Source organism: Crotalus tigris, unplaced genomic scaffold (assembly GCF_016545835.1).
Source record: "Crotalus tigris isolate CLP2741 ecotype Arizona unplaced genomic scaffold, ASM1654583v1 scf7180000017791.1120302, whole genome shotgun sequence".
Taxonomy (NCBI): Eukaryota; Metazoa; Chordata; class Lepidosauria; order Squamata; family Viperidae; genus Crotalus; species Crotalus tigris.
In genome coordinates this window covers 136,994-156,952 of record NW_024096638.1, presented here as the reverse complement: position 1 = coordinate 156,952, position 19,959 = coordinate 136,994, and the positions used below count along the sequence as shown (strand labels likewise).

The 19,959-nt window shown below is 43.9% G+C and overlaps 1 protein-coding gene across 1 annotated transcript; it reads left to right on the top strand.

Annotated features, from left to right (window-relative positions):
- The first annotated feature begins 124 nt into the window (after nt 1-124).
- Nucleotides 125-18,700, top strand: LOC120307514 (kunitz/BPTI-like toxin). The gene is made up of 4 exons (XM_039342370.1): nt 125-725; nt 1,155-1,297; nt 7,806-7,857; nt 18,562-18,700. Exons 1-4 carry the CDS (start codon nt 637-639, stop codon nt 18,698-18,700), a joined length of 423 nt encoding a protein of 140 aa, XP_039198304.1. The 5' UTR covers nt 125-636.
- The last annotated feature ends 1,259 nt before the right edge of the window (nt 18,701-19,959 follow it).

Here is a 19,959-nt window from a genome sequence, read left to right as displayed (position 1 = left end):
AGAACAATTCATGAGTGGGACGGGTTGCCTCCAGAAGTTGTAGGTGTTCCAAAACTGAGATGTTCAAGAAGAGATTGCACAGCCCTTTGTCTAAAATGGTATTGGGTCTCTTGCTTGACCGGCAGCTGGACTAGAAGACCTCTTCCTTCCATCTCTGTTATTCTGTATTCTTTGCCTAAATCTTTAAGGCCTCTATCCCCAGGCAAAGTCTCTCTGCAGTCTTATCTGAACCAAAGGGTAGAAGTCTCCTCACATCTCGTATCCAGCTTGAGGGCAGCCCTGATAAGGAAGTTGCACCATCTCGTCAGGTGAACAAGCTACAGATTCCAACAGATCATGGACACCCCCCAAACTAACTAATACGGGACTTTCCCAGCACTGCTGCCACTCTGGAAAGGCGAGTTTGGCTTGAACACAGAATTGACCCATGGACATCAACAGGGACCTGCCTGGCTTCCCCTAAAACTGTCCAGGCAATGCAACTCTCAGATTCCACCTCTTCTTCAACCACCTTGTGAAAGACGAAAGAATTCGGATTCTCACTGTATTGCCTCATCCTGCTTCCTGGATCTGCAGGGGTGAAATTCCCGTGGGGAGAATAAATAGCAGTCCAGCTGTGGGGCACACGGCATCATCATGTCTTCTGGAAGTCTTCTGCTGCTGCTGGGACTCCTCAGCCTCTGGGCAGAGCTGACCCCCGTCTCCAGCCAGGACCGTCCAAGTGAGTTTCCAGAATGATCTTAAAACCCTTTGCTGGGAGGGGCTGATGTGATCAGAGGGCAGAGTTCTCCCCCAGGGAGGGAAAATCAAGAGCCCCAATCTAGAACCTCTGGCTTGGTGGTACCTCTTCTAGGAAGGTTCTTGAGATGGTAGTTGGGTGTCAACTCAATAGGAGACAAAAATGGGAGGGGGACAAAAGATGGCTGATCTATCTTAACTCAATGCAACAGCAGAATCACGATTTTAAACATCAGGAAACATCCATTCCAGACATCCAATCCAAATCCCAGAGCAGGAAACCAAATTAAAACATCTTAGACGGCTCTCGATTGTTCTCAGACTGAGTATGCTAGGAGGGCACCAGGTTGGGGAGCTGTGTTAAAGAGGTTTGTGCTACCTAATGAAATAACACCTTCCTCTCTGTTGCCACAGAGTTGTGTTCCTGCTGAGCCTGGACCATGTAGAGGTGCAATCACTCGCTTCTACTACAACTCGGATTCAAACAAATGCCAAGAGTTTACTTACGGTGGATGCCGCGGCAATGCCAATAATTTTAAGACCAAAAATAAATGTCTTGGTAAGTAGGGAAGGAGCCGTGAACAGACTCTTCCAATAGAAAAGAATTTATGTATCTCAAGGTTGAACTGTGGGGGTCCTTGGTGCTCTCTGAACTGGGTGGTTTTCTTGCAGACGTTTCATGACCCAACTAGGGAACATCATCAGAGCTAGAAGGGAGGAGGAGGAGGAGGAGGACGACGACGACTGTGGGGTCCTTGGTGCTCTCTGAGCTGGGTGGTTTTCTTGTAGATGTTTCATGACCCAACTAGGGAACATCATCAGTGCTAGAAGAGAGTGGCATTTGCAGGGAGGAGGAGGAGGAGGAGGAGGAGGAGGAGGTGGAGGTGGAGGAGGTGGAGGTGGAGGACGACTGTGGCATCCTTGGTGCTCTCTGAGCTTGGTGGTTTTCTTGCAGACATTTCATTGTCTGACTAGGCACTAGGGGATATTTTCAGTGAGATTGTGTTAAGGATTTGCTCCCGGTTTATATACTGCAGTTTACCCTGTAAATCTTGGTCAAAGCGTTGTTTTCTTTTTGACGGTTCCTTGATTGGGGAACTATTTTCTGTGTCATTGTTTGTCAGTGCTTATGTGATTGTTGGCATGAATACTCCATCCTGCCCTCTTCTGGAACCATCAAAGACCCATCTCTATCTGGGTCCAGGTGTGTGTGTGTGCTGAGGGGCCCAGCTTAGAACTTCAACCTCATTCCTTGTAGCTCCTCTGCATTTAGCCTAAGAACTTCAGGGCAACTTACAGGAGATCCAAGGAAAGAGGACTTCTCTTGAAATCCAGAGGGGAAGCTCTATCTTTCCCCCTCTGTTTTGGGGGAGGGGGCTGCAGGGATGTGCAGAGCCAGCAGGGTACATCATCATCATCATCATCATCATCATCATCATCATAAAATCTTTATTGATTAGCCCTTGGGCCATATCAAAGTGCAAAGTTCCAGCAACAATTTATTACCAAAGTTTGATAAAAGCAATTTAAAATGAAATTTGATAAAATACAGTTTAAAATGGAATTAGAATAAAATACGACTTAAAATGAAATTGGAATAAAATACAGTCTAAAATGAAATTAAAATAGAGTACAGTAATTTAAAATATAAAATATGATAAAATTATATCTTGGAGTCACCCCTGCAATCTACCCCAATCAGTCCCACGTATGCAGATCTCAACCGAACCATTTTGTTTAAATACTGAGCTGCGTTAAATGTTATTTTCAAGTTCTGGCTGCACATAAGGTAAGTTGTTTTGATATGGGGATCCCAATGAGGCATTCGTTTGGTATATAGACTGAGGTACCTGTCTCTCACCCTCTTTTACAGGCAACAATGAAATAGTATGTGAACCAGGTCTTCTACCTCTGCTGCTCCACAAATGCAGAGACGCTCTTTGTAAGGTATAGAATGGAATCTCCCATATCTGACCATTGTGTCAAGCTGTTCGAATCTCGCTCGCATAAATATCTCCTTAAGGTGTTTTGGCAGTCGTAACTTCAAATAGCTGTCTACTTGAAAAGTACGCTTGTATTTACTCAGCCATTTCAAGTTACCCACCTTACTAAGGATCACTATATCATTTTGTGCTTTTGTATCCTTAATTCTTTGGACAGCTCTTTTTTTGAATTGTTCTCCTGTTACACAAGAGACAGGAAGACCACAGCTTCTTACAAAATTTGTTAGTTTGGTGACCCAGGAGATTTGTGGTTGTAATTTTATTTGCTCTAGTAGACATAACTTGGGGAGTCCATCAGTCTCCATTTCATTGACTTTGCACCAGTAGTTATAAGCTCTAATTTTGGATAGAGCATGAATTGCATCAATTCCCAATTCATCTCTAACTGCTGCAGCAGATGTTCTTGGATCTACACCCAGAATACATCTCAAATGCTGGGACTGTGTTTGTTCTAAGACTGTGGTTGAGTAGAGACCCCAAACCTCTGCTCCATACAAGATCATAGTGGTAACCTTAGCTTTATGTACCTTAATTAATGGGGCTAAGGACCCTGGGTAACTATGGTTCTTTAGTTTAAGCAATAGATTCAGGTGGGCTTTTGCTCTAAATGTACTTCGTTGATGATGGCAAACCCAAGATCCAGTCTTGAAAAAAGTTACACCCAGATATACAAAGGTGTTAACCTGTTCACCATCTAATTGCCACTTATGTCTCTTCCAATGATTAGAGAATTATCCTGACAGTAAGAGCTGAATCTTCTTAATAGCCTACGTAATCCTACTTGTGAATATGATAATAAAACCATATCATCGGCATAAAGCAAGCTGTTACAGTAAGTATTTAGGATCATCGGCATATGTACCATGGGATCCTTCATTAACCCTGGCAAGTCATTGATCTATAAACTAAATAATAATGGGGCCAGGATACACCCTTGCCTTATCCCTTTATTGGTGTGAATCTTGTTAGTCAGAGCTCCATTAACCCCATACCACACCCACAAACAGGGACTTGTGTAAAGGGCTTTAATCAAAGCCAAGAGTCTGGGTTCTATTTTAAGAGATGTCAATTTACTCCATAATACTTCTCTGTTTACCATATCAAATGCTGCTGTAAGGTCTATGAAAGCAGCAAACAGGGGTCTCCTCTTATAGGCATATTTGGCAATTAGATGGTTCAAGACAAAGCAGTTATCAATAGTGGATCGGCTTTGTCTAAAACCTGCTTGTTCTTCTGTGAGGATACTGTTTTCCTCTACCCAGATTTCAATTCTGTTCAAAAGGTACCTAGCACATATTTTTGCTGCAATATCAACCAGGCTAATGGGCCTATAATTACTAGGGTCTTTATTATTCCCTTTTTTATATATGGGGACAACTATTGCCATCTTCCACCCCTCTGGTATATGGCAGGTATTATTTATGTGTGTAAAAAGACCTGCTAATACAAGACCCCACCAACTGGGAAATTTCTCGAATAATTCTGCTGGTAAAAAATCCTCACCTGGGACTTTATTGCTCTTTAAACTTTTGATGATGGATTGTATCTCCTTTTCTGAGGCTGGTGGCCAAGAGGGGGAAGTTCTAAGGTTTACTAAATCACTGCTTAAAGACAGGTTCTCTACCGGTTCCGTGGAAGCAAACAAACACTGATAATAATTCTCCCAGTCCTCAGCAGAGATCAGTATGTCAAATGCAAATCTCGCTCCTTCAGGACACCTGCTACAGAATGCCAAAATATTACCGAGTTATGACTTCTGGCAGCCCTCAAGTTCTGGCTAGATTGAAATGGCAAAGCTTTTTTTCTTCAATGTTATAGTTTTTTTCTTCAATGTTATAGTTTTTTGCTTCAATGTTATAATTTTTTGCTCCAATGTTATAGTTTTTTTCTTCAATGTTATAGTTTTTTGCTTGTATGCAACATCTTAGCTTGTATATGGGCAGTAGGATTCCTCTGGGCAAGCCTCATGACTGCCTTCAATTTCTTTTTCAGTCGCTGGCCTTCAGGATCAAACCAGCGGGGTCTACTCACTTGGGATCTTTTTGTAGCAGGTTTAGCTGTTATGTCAGAATCCAATTATATTTCATCTCTAGTTATCAATTATAAAAAACCCCATTTCTGCCTTCTATGGATTCTGTCATACGAGGAAGGGAAGGGGGTGAACAAAGGGGCTTTATGGCCCTCACTTCCTTTGGTACACTTCAAAGGAACTGGATGTGTGTATCGCCAAAAGGACTAACCATAAGAATGGGGCTATTACCTTTCATGTAGTTTTCTTTGAAGAAAGGAACTGGATGTGTGTATCACCAAAAGGACTAACCATAAGAATGGGGCTATTGCCTTTCATGTAGTTTTCTTTGAAGAAAGGAACTGGATGTGTGTATCGCCAAAAGGACTAACCATAAGAATGGGGCTATTACCTTTCATGTAGTTTTCTTTGAAGAAAGGAACTGGATGTGTGTATCACCAAAAGGACTAACCATAAGAATGGGGCTATTGCCTTTCATGTAGTTTTCTTTGAAGCCTCCATCCAGCCGGCAGTAAGGAAAAGGGGGTGGGAGTGTAATGCCTGAGACTGTTGCTGGAAGAGGGGGGTGATTGGGTGGGGCTACTGGGGAACCCCTTAAAACCTTGAATGGGAGAGCTTGGACCCCAAGTCCTGTCTAAAACGCCTGCAACCATTTTCTCTTAATAAAGAATGCCGGTTGGAAGAATTATTCCAAGAGTTCTGTCTTCTTAAGATGCAAAGTGGGGTGGGTCCTTACATGTTAGCTGTTTCTTCAGAATGTTACACAGATTGGAGAACGCATTGAAGGCTGACATCCAGTCAGTAGTAGATGACTGGATTGTTCTAGCCCACTTAATAGCATTCTCTGTTTTAAGGCATTCTAGTATTGCCTTAATATCAACTTTGGCCCAAGTTATCCTTTTATTTTGGGTCACCTCTACCTTTTTGTTGAGCCATCTGTCAGCCATATTATATGGTCTTAAATCTGAGCGGCCTCGCAGTGTCACGCTTACAGGCTGGTGGTCGCTATTGTCGCTAAGGTGTACTGTGACCTCCGAAAAGAGGTCAACTTTATCTCTAGACACACAAAAGAGATCCAGTACACTGCTTGAATTGGCCGAGTGGTATGTGTAAGGATATGTGTAATCCTTATCCTTACCTCCCAGAATTTGGAAATTACCCTTAAAAATGAAGGAGACTAGGAGCAGGCCAGCAGCATTACTTTTGCAGTCTCTCGAGTGCCACTGAGGATGATGATGACGATGATGACGATGATGATGATGATGATAATAATAATAATAATAATAATAATAATAATAATAATAATAATAATAATAATAATAGTTGGAAGGGACCTTGGAGGTCATATCTACTCCAACCCCCTGCTCAGGCAGGAAACCCTATACCATTTCGGACAAATGGCTGTCCAGTCTCTTCTTAAAAACCTCCAGTGTTGGAGCATTCACAGCTTCTGGAGGCAGGTTGTTCCACAGGTTAATTGTTCTCACTGTCAGGAAGTTTCTCCTTAGTTCTAGGTTGCTTCTCTCCTTGATGAGTTTCCATCCGTTGCTTCTTGTCCTGCCTTCAGGGGCTTTGGAGAAGAGCTTGACTCCCTCTTCTTTGGGGCAGCCCCTAAGATATTGGAACACTGCTATCATGTCCCCCTTTGTCCTTCTCTTCATTTGATGGTTATCAAAAAATTCACCTGGGACTCCCTTCTTCTGGGTGAGCTCATACAAAGAGGGACCCAGTCGAGCATTCAAATCTCCTAGTAACACCACTATGGACTGAGGGTACAATACAGATATATCTTCTAGAATAACTTCCAAGCCCATCCAACATTCAGAGTTATAATACCGGGATGTGATTGGTGGGATATACACATTTATCAGTATTAACTCAAACTTTTCATATTCAAATTTAACAGCTAGGAAGTACGAATACTTATCTTCATGATATAGTTTCTCCCCCTGCCATTGCAACTCTTGCTTTATAGGAATGCATAGCCCACCTGAGAGTCTCCCTTTGTTCTTTGTTTTTTGGGCTGGGGAGGCCCATCCCTGAAAACCTGGCAGTTGTACTGGTTCATCCACTTCGGTTAACCAGGTTTCTTGAAGGGCTATTACATCAAATCTAGGGAGAAAGCTCATTAGACCACTATCGACCATCCCTTTCCAGACAGCTACATTCCAGGTCATCATCTGAATGGACTTCTCAGAGGCAAGGTGGTCTGGCTTGATTGATTGGCTAGATGGTTAAAAATGTCAGATGTCAACCTGACATTGGAGCCAGGTCGATATCATCTATGCTTCCCATATAAACACAGTTGTTGTGAGGTTCGGTATTTCTTCTCGTGGGTTGCAGAACTTGTTGTTGTTTCTCTATATCTCGATTGCCAGTGTGCCTCTGCCCTTGCTCCAGGAATATATTTTTTTCAAATGGGCAGGTACTCCGGCTTAAATCTATAAATGTAGATTTATGTCCATTTTTGGAGGGGCGTAGCTGAGAATTCATCTTGTAGGGAGATGTTGTGGGAACTTCTAAGTCAAATGAGGATGGAAGCTGGATTATATCCTTAGTGTTTGTCGGCTTAGGAGGCATTGTGTGATGAAACCCTTTGTCTTTCAGTTGTTTCTCAGAGACAGGGTCAGTCAGTGCAGTTACCCCACTGTCCGCCTGTGTGACGCTATCTTTTTTCACTATTGAGGGAAAGGCAGATTGTTGATTAAATATATTGTCACAATGTTGCGCAATTAGTGGAGTCAAATTAAATAGAGGGTTTGCTGTAAATTGAGTTGTTGTCAGTGCCTCTTTTAGGTCATCCAATCTTTGAATGATATTAATTTGCTCAGGTTCCGGCAGTGCACTGAATAGATCAATCAGCATTTCTTCTGGCACATCTTCAACAGTTCCTGCAGCTGTGGGTAATGCGTTTGTATATTACTCCTTTGTCTTCTCGGGGTCAATTCAGTTGCAGCAGCCTCAGGCTTAGCAGTGTAAGGGCTGTTGCAGCCTGGATTTAAAGCAACAGTTCCCTCTTGGTGATGCTGTTTCAGGAGTGAGCACACTTTGTCTGAGCGAAAAACCCTTATTGGGAATATTGAAAAGGTAATCAGAAAGGGCTTCATTTTAAAGAGCGTGGAGGGAATTGTGGGCTGCTTAAACAAGAGGAGAATTCTCATATATTGCCTTCTTGCTGGCAGCCACTCTGCATGTAGAAGATCTATCACAGTGAGTTCACAGCGAAGCAACTGGCTCAGGGACAGCTTAACAGCTTCTCTATTATCCCAACACCCTCTGTTCACTCTCTTGTCATAAATTTGTAAGGTAACCCAGTCTGCAGACTGTAGTTATATTGGTCATCTCTTAAGCCTTTACCTGGTTAGATGTTTTCTCTCTGAGTGTTCAGATTTTTGGAAGGAAGAGAAGGCCGTTCTCTAGTTTCATTTTCTGAATTACCCATCCCATGTCTACCCGTGGTTGTCCTCCCACATCCTTCTGCAGCATTTGGCTGGCTCCTAGCAAACTTTACAAAAGATTCTTTCAAGCAGTCAACCTTATTTATGACAGTTGATAAGAGTTCATATATTGAGTTAATAGTTTGAGCCAGTAAGCAAACATCGTCTAGAGAGGAAATCTGTCACATTTTCCCCCTTTAAATTTATTACATCTCCCTCCTGTGCAAAGAGGGCTGCTGCTGAGTTCCAAGAAGAGGAGCAATTCTCCGAGAAGGAGGACAATTCTACATGCTGTTTGCTTTCCAGTTCGGTTTGTAAGTCCCATTCTAACGAGTCACATAAATTAAATTTATCTGATAAGGTGACTGCAGATGAATTACTTACTGGAACAGACTGTCTGTTTGCAGTGTAATCTTCCATTTTCTGTTGCTTCAGTGGCTTGGATGAACTCTCTGCTGCAGAGTGCTGTCTCTTTCTCCTTTTCCCCATTCTTAGTGATCCTGGCTTGTAGAATTGTTAAAATGTAGGTTAAAAAACAAAGGTGGCCTCTCCAGTAGTTAAAAAGAGTTAAAAGTAGGTTAAAATAGGTTAAAAGTGGGTAGATTAAAAATGCAATGTTAAAAAGGTTAAAAAGTTAACATAAAAATAAAAGAAAATAAAAGAAGGCTTTTGCTTTTGGAGGAGCTCCTTACAGCCTTTGCTGCCTGTCCACCATCTTGGCTCCGCTCCCCCCCCCCGCCCCCCCCTCAGAGCCAGCAGGAAAAGCCTCTACTCACATTCCCTGGAATCCCTTCCTGATGGCAAAGGCAGACTGAGATGGACCTTCAGCTTGCCCACAAGGAGAACCACCTTCCTCTTTTGTGGAAATGGATGCGTGTGTGCACATTTGCACCCCCAGCATCCTAAGTCAAGAGAGAGGAGCCCAGCCAATATTGGAAGAAGGATTCTTTGCCTATGCTTAAGGTGTCAAATTTAGCAGAAATGGCAAAAATTTGAAGATTGGACGCTTAAGGTGTCAAATTTAGCAGAAATGGCAAAAATTTCTGCTTACTTGAAGGATCACTCACAAGAAAAGATTTATTTCGGTTTGGAGAAGATGGATAGATTATATTCAGAATAAATATGGGACTAAAAAGTTTCATCTAGCTTATGAGTAAACTTTAGAGTATTATTATGGTTTAACAATATTGATTTGTTTATATCAGTGGTTCTCAACCGGTGGGTCGGGACCCCATTTGGGGTCGACCGACCATTTCACGGGGGTCGCCAAACAACGCAGTCCGACATTCCCCCCCCCTTTCCTTAACTGTGCTACTCCCTTTTATTCTATTGGCTTTTGAAAGCCAATAGAATAGACTCTCTTGAATAGAGTCTAATTCTATTGGCTTTCAAAAGCCAATAGGAATTGTCCAGGCTGTCTCTGCCCTGCTGAGCCCGCCAAAAGTCCCATTCTGCAAACGGTGCTGCACCAGTTGAGTAGTCCTCAACTTATGACTGGTTGAGTAGTCCTCAACTTACGACCGGTTGGGGGTCGTGGCATTAAAAAGGTTGAGAACCACTGGTTTATATTATTATTTTTAATTTGTTTATATTTATGTTATAAGGGAGTTAAAGTGCGTTATGGATTTGGTTACTTGTATAGTTGGGTAATGTTTTTTGTTTAGAGTTTGATTGTTTATTTGTAACCCTGTATTCAGCTCTGGGAAGTGGGGTAGGGGGGTAGGGGTGGGTGGGTCTTGGGATGTATATTGTATAAAACTTTTCAATAAAAAAAAAGAGAGAGAGAGAGAGGAGCCCAGCTATAAAATGCTGCTCAGAGACCCCAGAGATTGACCCCAAAAGGAGATGGTTGTGCTTTGTGGGGAAGAGGAAGAGGTAGGATCCAGCTCCAGCTGGCAACATCTCATCTGGATGTGTGGAGACGTTTTGGGTCTTGAAAGGCCCAGAAATGGGATCTTGCTTGATCTGTGATTCCAATTCCAGGGGAATTTCTCAGCCTTGGGATCTTCTATTTTGCAAAAAAACCTGGGGTCTGCCCAAGGCCCCTCCAGGCACCATCACTATTTGTCCTGTGTTGTGTGAAAGTGACTGGAAATGCCCAGGGAAGCAGAAGTGTTGCACTTATGCTTGCAAGACCGACTGCATGTCGGTAACACCAATATAGGTTTGCTTAGACTAGGGGTCTTCAAACTCGGTCCTTTTATGACTGCTGGACTTCAACTCCCAGAATTCCTCAGCCAGCCCTGCTGGCTGAGGAATTCTGGGAGCTGAAGTCCACCAGTCTTAAAGTGGCCAAGTTTGAAGACCCCTGGCTTAGACCAAAGGAACGGCCGTGTGGTGTCTCCTAGGCCAAGGCTTGGTCTGGGTACGTGTGCATGGGATTGTTGAAGTTGCTGCACCTACAGGCTCTCTTGTCCATCAAAAGTACAGCTAATGTGAAAAAGGAAGTTGTTGGAATCTTCACACAGCAAGCGTGAATATCACCCTTTGTATGGAGGGCACAGTGGAGCCCTTCTTCCTGATAGATATCCACCCCTCCCACTTTGTGGAAGCCACTAGATTGACCTTCCAGGCTCTCCTCTGTGGAAGCCATGAGACTGACCCTCCAGGTTCTCCTCGTTTCCAGGTAGAGTTGAGGTAGAAAAAGGAAGGTGTCATGATGCTAAAGCAGAACTTGGTGTCCTGAGGTTCCTCCTGAGGGATATCCACCCCCACTCTGTGAAAGCCTCCAGGTGATCCTCCCCCTCCCCCACCCACTGTCCCTTGACCTCTTCTCCTCCTGAACCTCTTTGGGAGAATGCCCTCCCCCATTCCAGCTGCTGCTGGACACTGTGTTGAAGAAGATGGTCCTCCTGCCAGCCTGGTCAGGACGGCAGAAGGTCCCAGACAAGGAGGACTTCCAGGAGGAGGAGAGGCTGGGCCAGAACCCCTTGCCCACTTTGGTCCAGCTCATCCTCTGGACAGACCAGAACTGGTCCATGCTGAGGTGATAGGAAGGTCCATAGCTTCATCTGGGGAGCCAAAACCAAGTTCACATTTCTGGCTGTAAGAAATGTTCCCTGTCTGAATTAGGCAGCTCATGTGAACGTGTCCATGCAGTTCGCCTTGAGGTCTTCTGGAAAGAAAAGATGTGGAAAAAACACTGGAGGTCATCTAGTCCACCTTTCTTCCACTGCAGAAATCCTCAGAGCATCCTGGAGAGATTCCGTCTCATCTTTTCTTGAAACCCTCAGTGATGGAGCCCCATAACTCCAGTGGGGAGGCTGCCCCTTGCTTTCCTTCTCTCCCAATTAGCACATTCTTCCTCCGTGATTTTAAGATTAGGTAGGGTGATGTTCCTGGGTAGCACCAGAAGCAATTCTGTGCAGAAACCTCACATCTGAATGTTTGTTTTTACAGCATCACCAACGAGGAGACCCACCTGAATTGGTCCCAATTCACCAACTTCCTGGAGAGACCCTTCTTCTGTCCTGGACCAGCCTGGAGACCCTCCCCCAAAATCCATCCTGGTTTCATCCCTTCTTCTCTACAATAAAGCATTGGATCCTGACTTCCTTCTTGGTCTCAGGTGTCTCCTTAAAGTGTTTGGGGGGGGTTCCTCCCCACCTTGGGGGTTTTTCCTCCCCACCTTGACCCGTGTCCTCCCCACCCATGTCAGAGGAAGAGGAACCCCCTGTAAGGACCCACCCCACTTTGCATCTTAAGAAGACAGAACTCTTGGAATAATTCTTCCAACAGGCATCCTTTATTAAGAGAAAATGGTTGCAGGCGTTCTAGACAGGACTTGGGGTCCAAGCAATCCCATTCAAGGTTTTAACGGGTTCTCCAGTAGCTCCACCCAATCACCCCCTTCTTCCAGCAATAGTCTCAGGCATTACACTCCCACCCCCTTTTCCTTACTGCCGGCTGGATGGAGACTTCAGAGAAAACTACATGAAAGGTAAATAGCCTCCTTTGTTATGATTAGTCCTTTTGGTGCTATCCCCATTCAATTCCTTTGAAGTTGTACCAAAGGAAGTGAGGGCCATAAAGCCCCTTTGTTCACCCCCTTCCCTTCCTTGTATGACAGAATTCATAGAAGGCAGAAATGGGGTTTTCTATAATTGATAACTAGAGATGAAATATAATTGGATTCTGACACCCCCTCTAGGCTGCTCATTGTTCCCTAATGTGGATGTCTAGAGAGAATCCCCAGGGGAAGTCTCTCTCAAAGCCAGAAACCCCTGCCACCTCGATGGCATGAAATTTACTGACCTCGGAAGGATGGAAGGCTGAGTCAATCTTGAATCGATCAGGATCGAACTCCTGGCAGTGGGCAGAGTTTGCCTGCAGTGCTGCATTCTGTGCCACCAGGGTCCTAATGAGGGTGTTTTCCCCCACTTAAAGAGGGCAACTGCGCATCTATAACAGCCAGTGCAAATTTGATTCAGTGTTGTCAATATCTCACAGAGCTGGTCAAATCGAGGTTGTTTTAGTCAAGAAGCTGTTGACCTCAGAGGGGCTGAAGTCTCCATCTCAGCCAGTGGTGGGATTCAGCCGGTTCACACCAGTTCGGCAGAACCGGTAGCTAATTTTTTGTTGTCCAGGCCTTCTGGACTTCTGGAAGCGGCATCCACACAGAGAACCAGTTGTTCACCTATTTGAATCCCACCACTGATCATATCTATCTATCTATCTATCTATCTATCTATCTATCTATCTATCTATCTATCTTTTGAAAAATGAGATAATAAAAGCACAGTCTAGCACAATACCAACAAAGAGGAAAAATAACAGCTCTCAAAAGAAACCAGCATGGCTGCATAAAGAACTCTCTGACAAATTGAAAGATAAAAAGGACAAGTATAGAAAGTGGAAAGAGGGGAACATAACTAAGTCAGAATATCAGCAAATAGCCCGAGCCTGCAAAGATGAAGTGAAGAAAGCCAAGGCTCAAAATGAACTAAGGCTTGCGACCAAAGTCAAAAATAACAAAAAAGCTTCTTTCAACATGTAAAAAACAAGAAAAAAGTGAAGGAAATGATTGGTCCATTAGTGGGTGGAAGTGGCAAGAAGGTGACAAGCAACAGGGAGAAAGCAGAACTATTTAACTCATTTTTTGCATCTGTCTTTACACAAAGGGAAAAAACAGACCAACCTATCAAAAATAGTGCCACAAAAAACAAAACAGAAACACAAGTTAAGATAGGCAAGAAAATCGTTAGTGAGCACCTGTCCAGCCTAGATGAGTTCAAATCGCCAGGACCAGACGGATTACACCCCAGAGTTCTCAAGGAACTGGCAGATGTGATATCGGAGCCACTGAACTATATTTTTCAAAGATCCTGGAACACAGGGGAACTACCAGAGGACTGGAAAAGAGCTGATGTAGTTCCCATCCTCAAAAAAGGAAAAAAAATGGATCCAGGAAATTACAGACCTATCAGCCTGACCTCAATACCTGGGAAGATCCTGGAAAAGATAATCAAACAACGAATCAACGAACACCTAGAGGCAAACAAAGTCATTACTAAAAGCCAACATGGGTTTGTCAAAAATAGATCATGCCAGACAAATCTTATTGCATTCTTTGACCAAGTGACAAAATTAGTGGATCAGAGGAATGCTGTGGACATAATTTACTTGGACTTCAGTAAGGCATTTGATAAAGTAGATCACAACCTACTACTTGACAAGATAGAAAAATGTGGGGTAGACAGAACCACCACCAGATGGATCCGTAGCTGGCTGACCGGCCGTACTCAGCGAGTGGTCCTCAATGGAACTGCATCTATATGGAGGGAAGTGTGTAGTGGGGTGCCCCAGGGCTCTGTTCTGGGCCCAGTACTCTTCAACATCTTCATCAACGATTTGGATGAAGGGATAGATGGGGAACTCATCAAATTTGCAGACGACACCAAGCTGGCAGGAATAGCCAACACTCCAGAAGACAGGCTTCAGATACAGAAGGATCTGGACAGACTTGAACACTGGGCACTAACTACCAAAATGAAATTCAATGGTGAAAAAAGCAAGGTTCTACATTTAGGCAAGAAAAACCAAATGCACAAGTACAGCATAGGTGGCACCATGCTCAATAGTAGTAACTGTGAGAGGGACCTCGGAGTCCTAGTAGACAATCACCTAAATATGAGCCAGCAGTGTGCTGCAGCTGCCAAAAAGGCCAACACAGTGCTAGGCTGCATTAACAGAGGGATAGAATCAAGATCACGTGAAGTATTAATACCACTCTTCAATGCCTTGGTAAGGCCACACTTGGAATACTGCATCCAGTTTTGGTCACCACGATGTAAAAAAGATGTTGAGACTCTAGAAAGAGTACAGAGAAGAGCAACAAAGATGATTAGGGGACTGGAGGCTAAAACATATAAGGAACGGTTGCTAGAATTGGGTATGTCTAGTTTAACGAAGAGAAGGACAAGGGGGGACATGATAGCAGTATTCCAATATCTCAGGGGCTGCCATAAAGAAGAGGGAATTAAGCTATTTTCCAAAGCACCTGAAGGCAGGACAAGAAGCAACGGGTGGAAACTAATCAAGGAGAGAAGCAACCTAGAACTAAGGAGAAACTTCCTGACAGTGAGAACAATTAATCAGTGGAACAGCTTGCCTCCAGAAGCAGTAAATGCTCCAACACTGGAAGTTTTTAAGAAGAGACTGGACAGCCATTTGTCCGAAATGGTGTAGGGTTTCCTGCCCGAGCAGGGGGTTGGACTAGATGACCTCCAAGGTCCCTTCCAACTTTACTACTATTACTAATCATTACATCTATCTATCTATCTATCTATCCATCCATCTATCCCTCTATCCCTCTATCCCTCTATCCCTCTATCCCTCTATCCATCTATCCATCTATCCATCTATCTATCTATCTATCTATCTATCTATCTATCTATCTATCTATCTATCTATCTATCTATCTATCTATATCAGATCCAGTGGTGGGATTCAGCCGGTTTGCACCACTTCGGCAAAACCGGTAGCTAATTTTTTGTTGCCCAGGCCCAGAATGGACTTCCGGAAGCAGGCTTCTGGTTCCTGCAAGCAGTGCAATCAGCTGAGAGATTCGGGATGCCGAGCTCTTCAGCTGACTTTCTTCCTGTTTGGGGACCCCAAATGGGCCAGAAGTCACCCTGGAGAGGTGGCAGTGAAGGAAGGTGGTCCCAGGGACATAGGAGAGACGGCGGTCTCCCCGATCGGTCCAGGAAAAGCCTCCCAGAAACCAACAGGAGAAAGGCTAGCTAACTCCATTGTCTAGCCCCAGCTGCAAGCAACGGAAGTCAAAAAGTTCTACTTAAACTGATTGTGAACGTGTGTTTGAAGCTGGGTAAGAACTGATTTTCTCTGTCCTATTTATTTTCCTGAAAAAGAGGACTCCCAAGAAGCAAAACTACCTCCGAGAGTGAAAAAGGGAGGGATCCCCCCCCCCCCCGGCTATTAGAAGGGCGAATCTAACTCTTTAAGGAGGAAAAAGACTAGAACAGTGTTTCTCAACCTTGACAATTTTAAGGCATGTGGACTTCAACTCCCAGAATTCCACAGCCAGCATTGCTGGCTGTGGAATTCTGGGAGTTGAAGTCCACATGCCTTACAATTGTCAAGGTTGAGAAACACTGGGCTAGAAAGAACTGAAAAATGATCCAACACTGACACCTACTGGTGGATGAGGACTATAAAACCTCTGCCTGTGGCCTTCAAAGTCTTAATAAACACGGCTGCTTAGATAAAGTGATATTTACGGAAGCAGAGAACCGGTTGTTCACCTATATGAATCCCACCACTGATCTCAGCAGGTTACCCAGCTATGTCTGTCTGCTGGGAGAAAGAGTGCAAAGAAGAGCGACAAAGATGATAAAGCATCTGGAAATTAAATCATACAATGAATGGTTGAGGGAACTGGGAATGTCTAGTTTAATGAAGAAAAGGACGAGGGGGGACATGACAGCAGTCTTCCAGTATCTCAGGGGCTGCCCCAAAGAAGAGGGAGTCAAGCTATTCTCCAAAGCACCTGAGGGCAGGACAAGAAACAAGGGATGGAAACTAACCAAGGAGAGAAGCAACCTGGATCTAAGGAGAAATTTTTTGTCAGCCAGAACAATCCACCAGTGTAACGGTTTCCCCCAGACGTTGTGGGTGCTCCATCACTGGAGGCTTCTAAGAAGAGGCTGGAAAGCCATCTGTCTGGGATAAAATAAGGACTCTTGCCTTGGGCAAAAAGTTGGATTAGAAGACATCTGAGCCGTTCCACTGATAAATTGTTCTTAGTGTCAGATAATTTCTCCTTAGTGCTAGATTGGATCTCTCTTTAATAAGCTTCTAACTATTTCTTCTTCCAATGAGGCAGTTTTGGATTTTATTTCCTTCTTCCAGAGAATTAACTCAATATACTCCCCCCTCTTCATCCAAGCATTCAGAGCTAAACTGAACAGAAGAGGACCCAGAAACCCTTGTGGCACCATCCTTGATCATTCCTGATGGATCCTGGGTGTTCTGAGAATCTGGTTTGCATATTGCTCATGTTTGGTAATGTCATCAGTGCAGGAAGATTGGTCCAAGGATAGGAAGGGTTAGTACACAGCAGCTTCTCCTACCTGCTTGGGGTATTTTTTTATTCCTTGTTCCTTTATCTGTCCTTGTTCCTCCTTAACTAGGGTTGGTTATAGGATTGGGGAGGTGAGGGAGGGGCCCTCTGAGCTGATTAGGGCAGCCAGAAGACCCAACTGAAATTCCTAAATTTCACAAGACAGAGAGAACTTCAACTGCAGTGAGTGATGGAACACGATTTGGATTAAGTAAGCTTGAGATTGCAGAATTCCTAGAGGTTATTGCATATCAATAATCCTCATTGATACTGAACATTAAAATTGCTTGGATTTTACTAGTGTCATAGTTCCAACAGATGAAACCCTTCAAAGAACTTCGAGGCATTGTTTACCTTAAAGAATCTTTATTAGAGAAGCATGACATTGGCACTAACACGGTTGAAGCCAAAAACTGGATTCCCCTCCCCTGAGCACATAGCATCAAAGCACAATTCCCTCCTCTATTAACAGTCACAAATCACATTCTCCAATTAGTTTGAAATGCAGGCTTTCCCTCCAGTTCTCCACCCCGGCCAATTCTTATCATCTCTTATTTCATTAACCTTGGTTCTCACGCTAGGTCCAGAATTGTTATGTCTATCCAAACTCTCATGCATCATCTAACTCTAACTCTAACTCTAAGAGTAAAACATAAGAAGAAAATGGTGGCATCTCTAACTGTTGTCAAAGCAAAAACATCCAATGTTAGCAGGGTTGAGAACTAGATAGCAACTGGGGTGGCAGGGCTGCTCAATTGCAATTCCAGTGTGGGGATGGAGGCTGAGTTGGCCCTGTTGAGTAAACCTGGCAAAGAGGGAACAATTCGATCTTACAGAAATGATCTGCAGGGTCCCTTCCAGTGGATCACATTTCATTTGTATAGAAAAGGAATGTCAAAGAGATCGGTTTCAGGAGATGTGATCAAGATAACGCTTCTGTAAAACACATGTTTTTACAATGTCCTGATAGGAGAGAATATTTGTAGTGTAGGATTGAGGGCATGCTCTTTGGTGCTCCCTGAGCTGGTTGGTTTTCTTGCAGACGTTTCATGACCTGACTAGGTGATAGCATCAGTACTAGAAGAGAGGGGGGTCTTGTGGTGAGGAGAATGGAGGAGGAGGAGGAGGAGCAGGAGAACTGTGGGGCCTTGGTGCTCTTTGAGCTTGGTGGTCTGCTTGCAGACATTTCATTACCCAACCAAGGGTGCAAGAAGGGAATGGGGTTGTGGACTAGAGAATAGGGAGGGAAGAGAAGGAGGAGGAGGAGGGGGTGGGGAGGGGAAGAGGGAGAGGACAACTGTGGGGTCCTTGGTGCTCCCTGAACTTGGCTGTTTTCTTCCAGATATTTTATGACCCAAACTAAGTAATATTTGTGGAGAGGAGGAGGAGGAGAAAAATTGTGAAATGTCAAGGTTCAACACTGGAGGTTTTTGAGAAGAGACTGGACAGCCATTTGTCTGAAATGGTGTAGGATTTCCTGCCTGAGCAGGGGATTGGACTAGATGACCTCCAAGATCCCTTCCAACTTTATTATTATTATTATTATTATTATTATTATTATCATCATCATCATCATCATCATCATCAGAAACAAGTAAATCAGAAATTTGGAGGCTAGCAAATTTCTCAAAAAACATATTTATTGTTACAGAGTATCGGCATAATCAAAAGTGAAACCAAGTCTGGAATATCAATAACAAACTCTCCATTACAAAGTATAAAGTTCCCACCCCCAAAACTATGCAATATACCATGTTCCCCCAATAAACGCAGTTCGCAGGCTTTTGTGCTCTACACCCCGGGCCTGGATGTGGGAGCAATAGAGGACCTTGGTTCCCACCGGACAGCAAATTTGAATTTCACCGAACATGCCTTGACTATCTGGCGTACTGGATTTTGGATGAGGGCATAGAGGTGGATCCTGCCAAAGTGAAGGCGATACTGGAATGGCCACTCCCACGCAGCGGAAAGCCGCTCCAAAGCTTTCTGTGGTTTGCTGACTTTTACCGGCAATTTATCCCCTCTTTGTCAAAAATAGCCATGTCAATCACTGATCTACTCAAAACAGAAAAAAGGGGGCGGGAACCTCGACCTTGTTGGCCATTGTAATGGTCGCTAGAACGCCGGACTGTGTTAAATTAAACCAAGCACCTGGGCAAATCCCCTTCCCTCCATTCCATGTGGCAATTTCAAATGAGGGGGGAAATGGCTGCAGTCAGGCTCATTTGCAAAGATAATAATAATAATAATAATAATAATAATAATAGTAGTAGTAGTAGTAGTAGTAGTAGTAGTAGTAGTAGTAGTAGTAGTAGTAGTAATGTTGGAAGGGAACTTGGAAGTCATCTAGTCCAACTCCCCCGCCCCAATATCCCCCTGAGACACTGGAAGACTGCTATCCTGTCCCCCCTTGTCCTTCTCTTCATTAGTCTAGACCATTGGTTCTCAACCTTTTTAATGCCGCGACCCCCCAACCGGTCATAAGTCGAGGACTACTCAACCGGTCATAAGTCGAGGACTACTCAACTGGTGCAGCACCGTTTGCAGAATGGGACTTTTGGCGGGCTCAGCAGGGCAGAGACAGCCTGGACAATTCCTATTGGCTTTTGAAAGCCAATAGAATTAGACTCTATTCAAGAGAGTCTATTCTATTGGTTTTCAAGAGCCAATAGAATAAAAGGGAGTAGCATAGCTAAGGAAAAGGGGGGAAAATGGTGGACTGCGTTGTTTGGTGACCCCCGTGAAATGGTCGTTCGACCCCAAATGGGGTCCCAACCCACAGGTTGAGAACCACTGGTCTAGACATACCCAGTTCCAGCAGCTGTTCCTTATATGCTTTAGCCTCCAGTCCCCTGATCATCTTTGTTGCTCTTCTCTGCACTTTTTCTAGAGTCTCAGCATCTTTTTTACATCGTGGTGACCAAAACTGGATGCAGTATTCCAAGTGTGGCCTTACCAAGGCCTTATAAAGTGATATTAACATTTCAGGTGATCTTGATTCTATCCCTCTGTTAATGCAGCCTAGCACTGTGTTGGCTTTTTTGGCAGCTGCAGCACACGGCTGGCTCATATTTAAGGGATTGTCCACTAGGACTCAGAGATCTGAGAGAGCTTGATTTTATTTATTAAAACCTTGGTGTTTTATTTCCTGGTGATCGCTTTCTTTTATAT

What these genes read in the sequence shown, in the direction of transcription:
- LOC120307514 (XM_039342370.1), top strand. Translation starts at nt 637, where the DNA reads ATGTCTTCTGGAAGTCTTCTGCTGCTGCTGGGACTCCTCAGCCTCTGG. An exon ending in GACCAAAAATAAATGTCTTG is followed by an intron (nt 1,298 to 7,805) that starts GTAAGTAGGGAA and finishes ATGCTGTTTCAG; the next exon opens with GAGTGAGCACACTTTGTCTG. An exon ending in TTATTGGGAATATTGAAAAG is followed by an intron (nt 7,858 to 18,561) that starts GTAATCAGAAAG and finishes CAATAAACGCAG; the next exon opens with TTCGCAGGCTTTTGTGCTCT.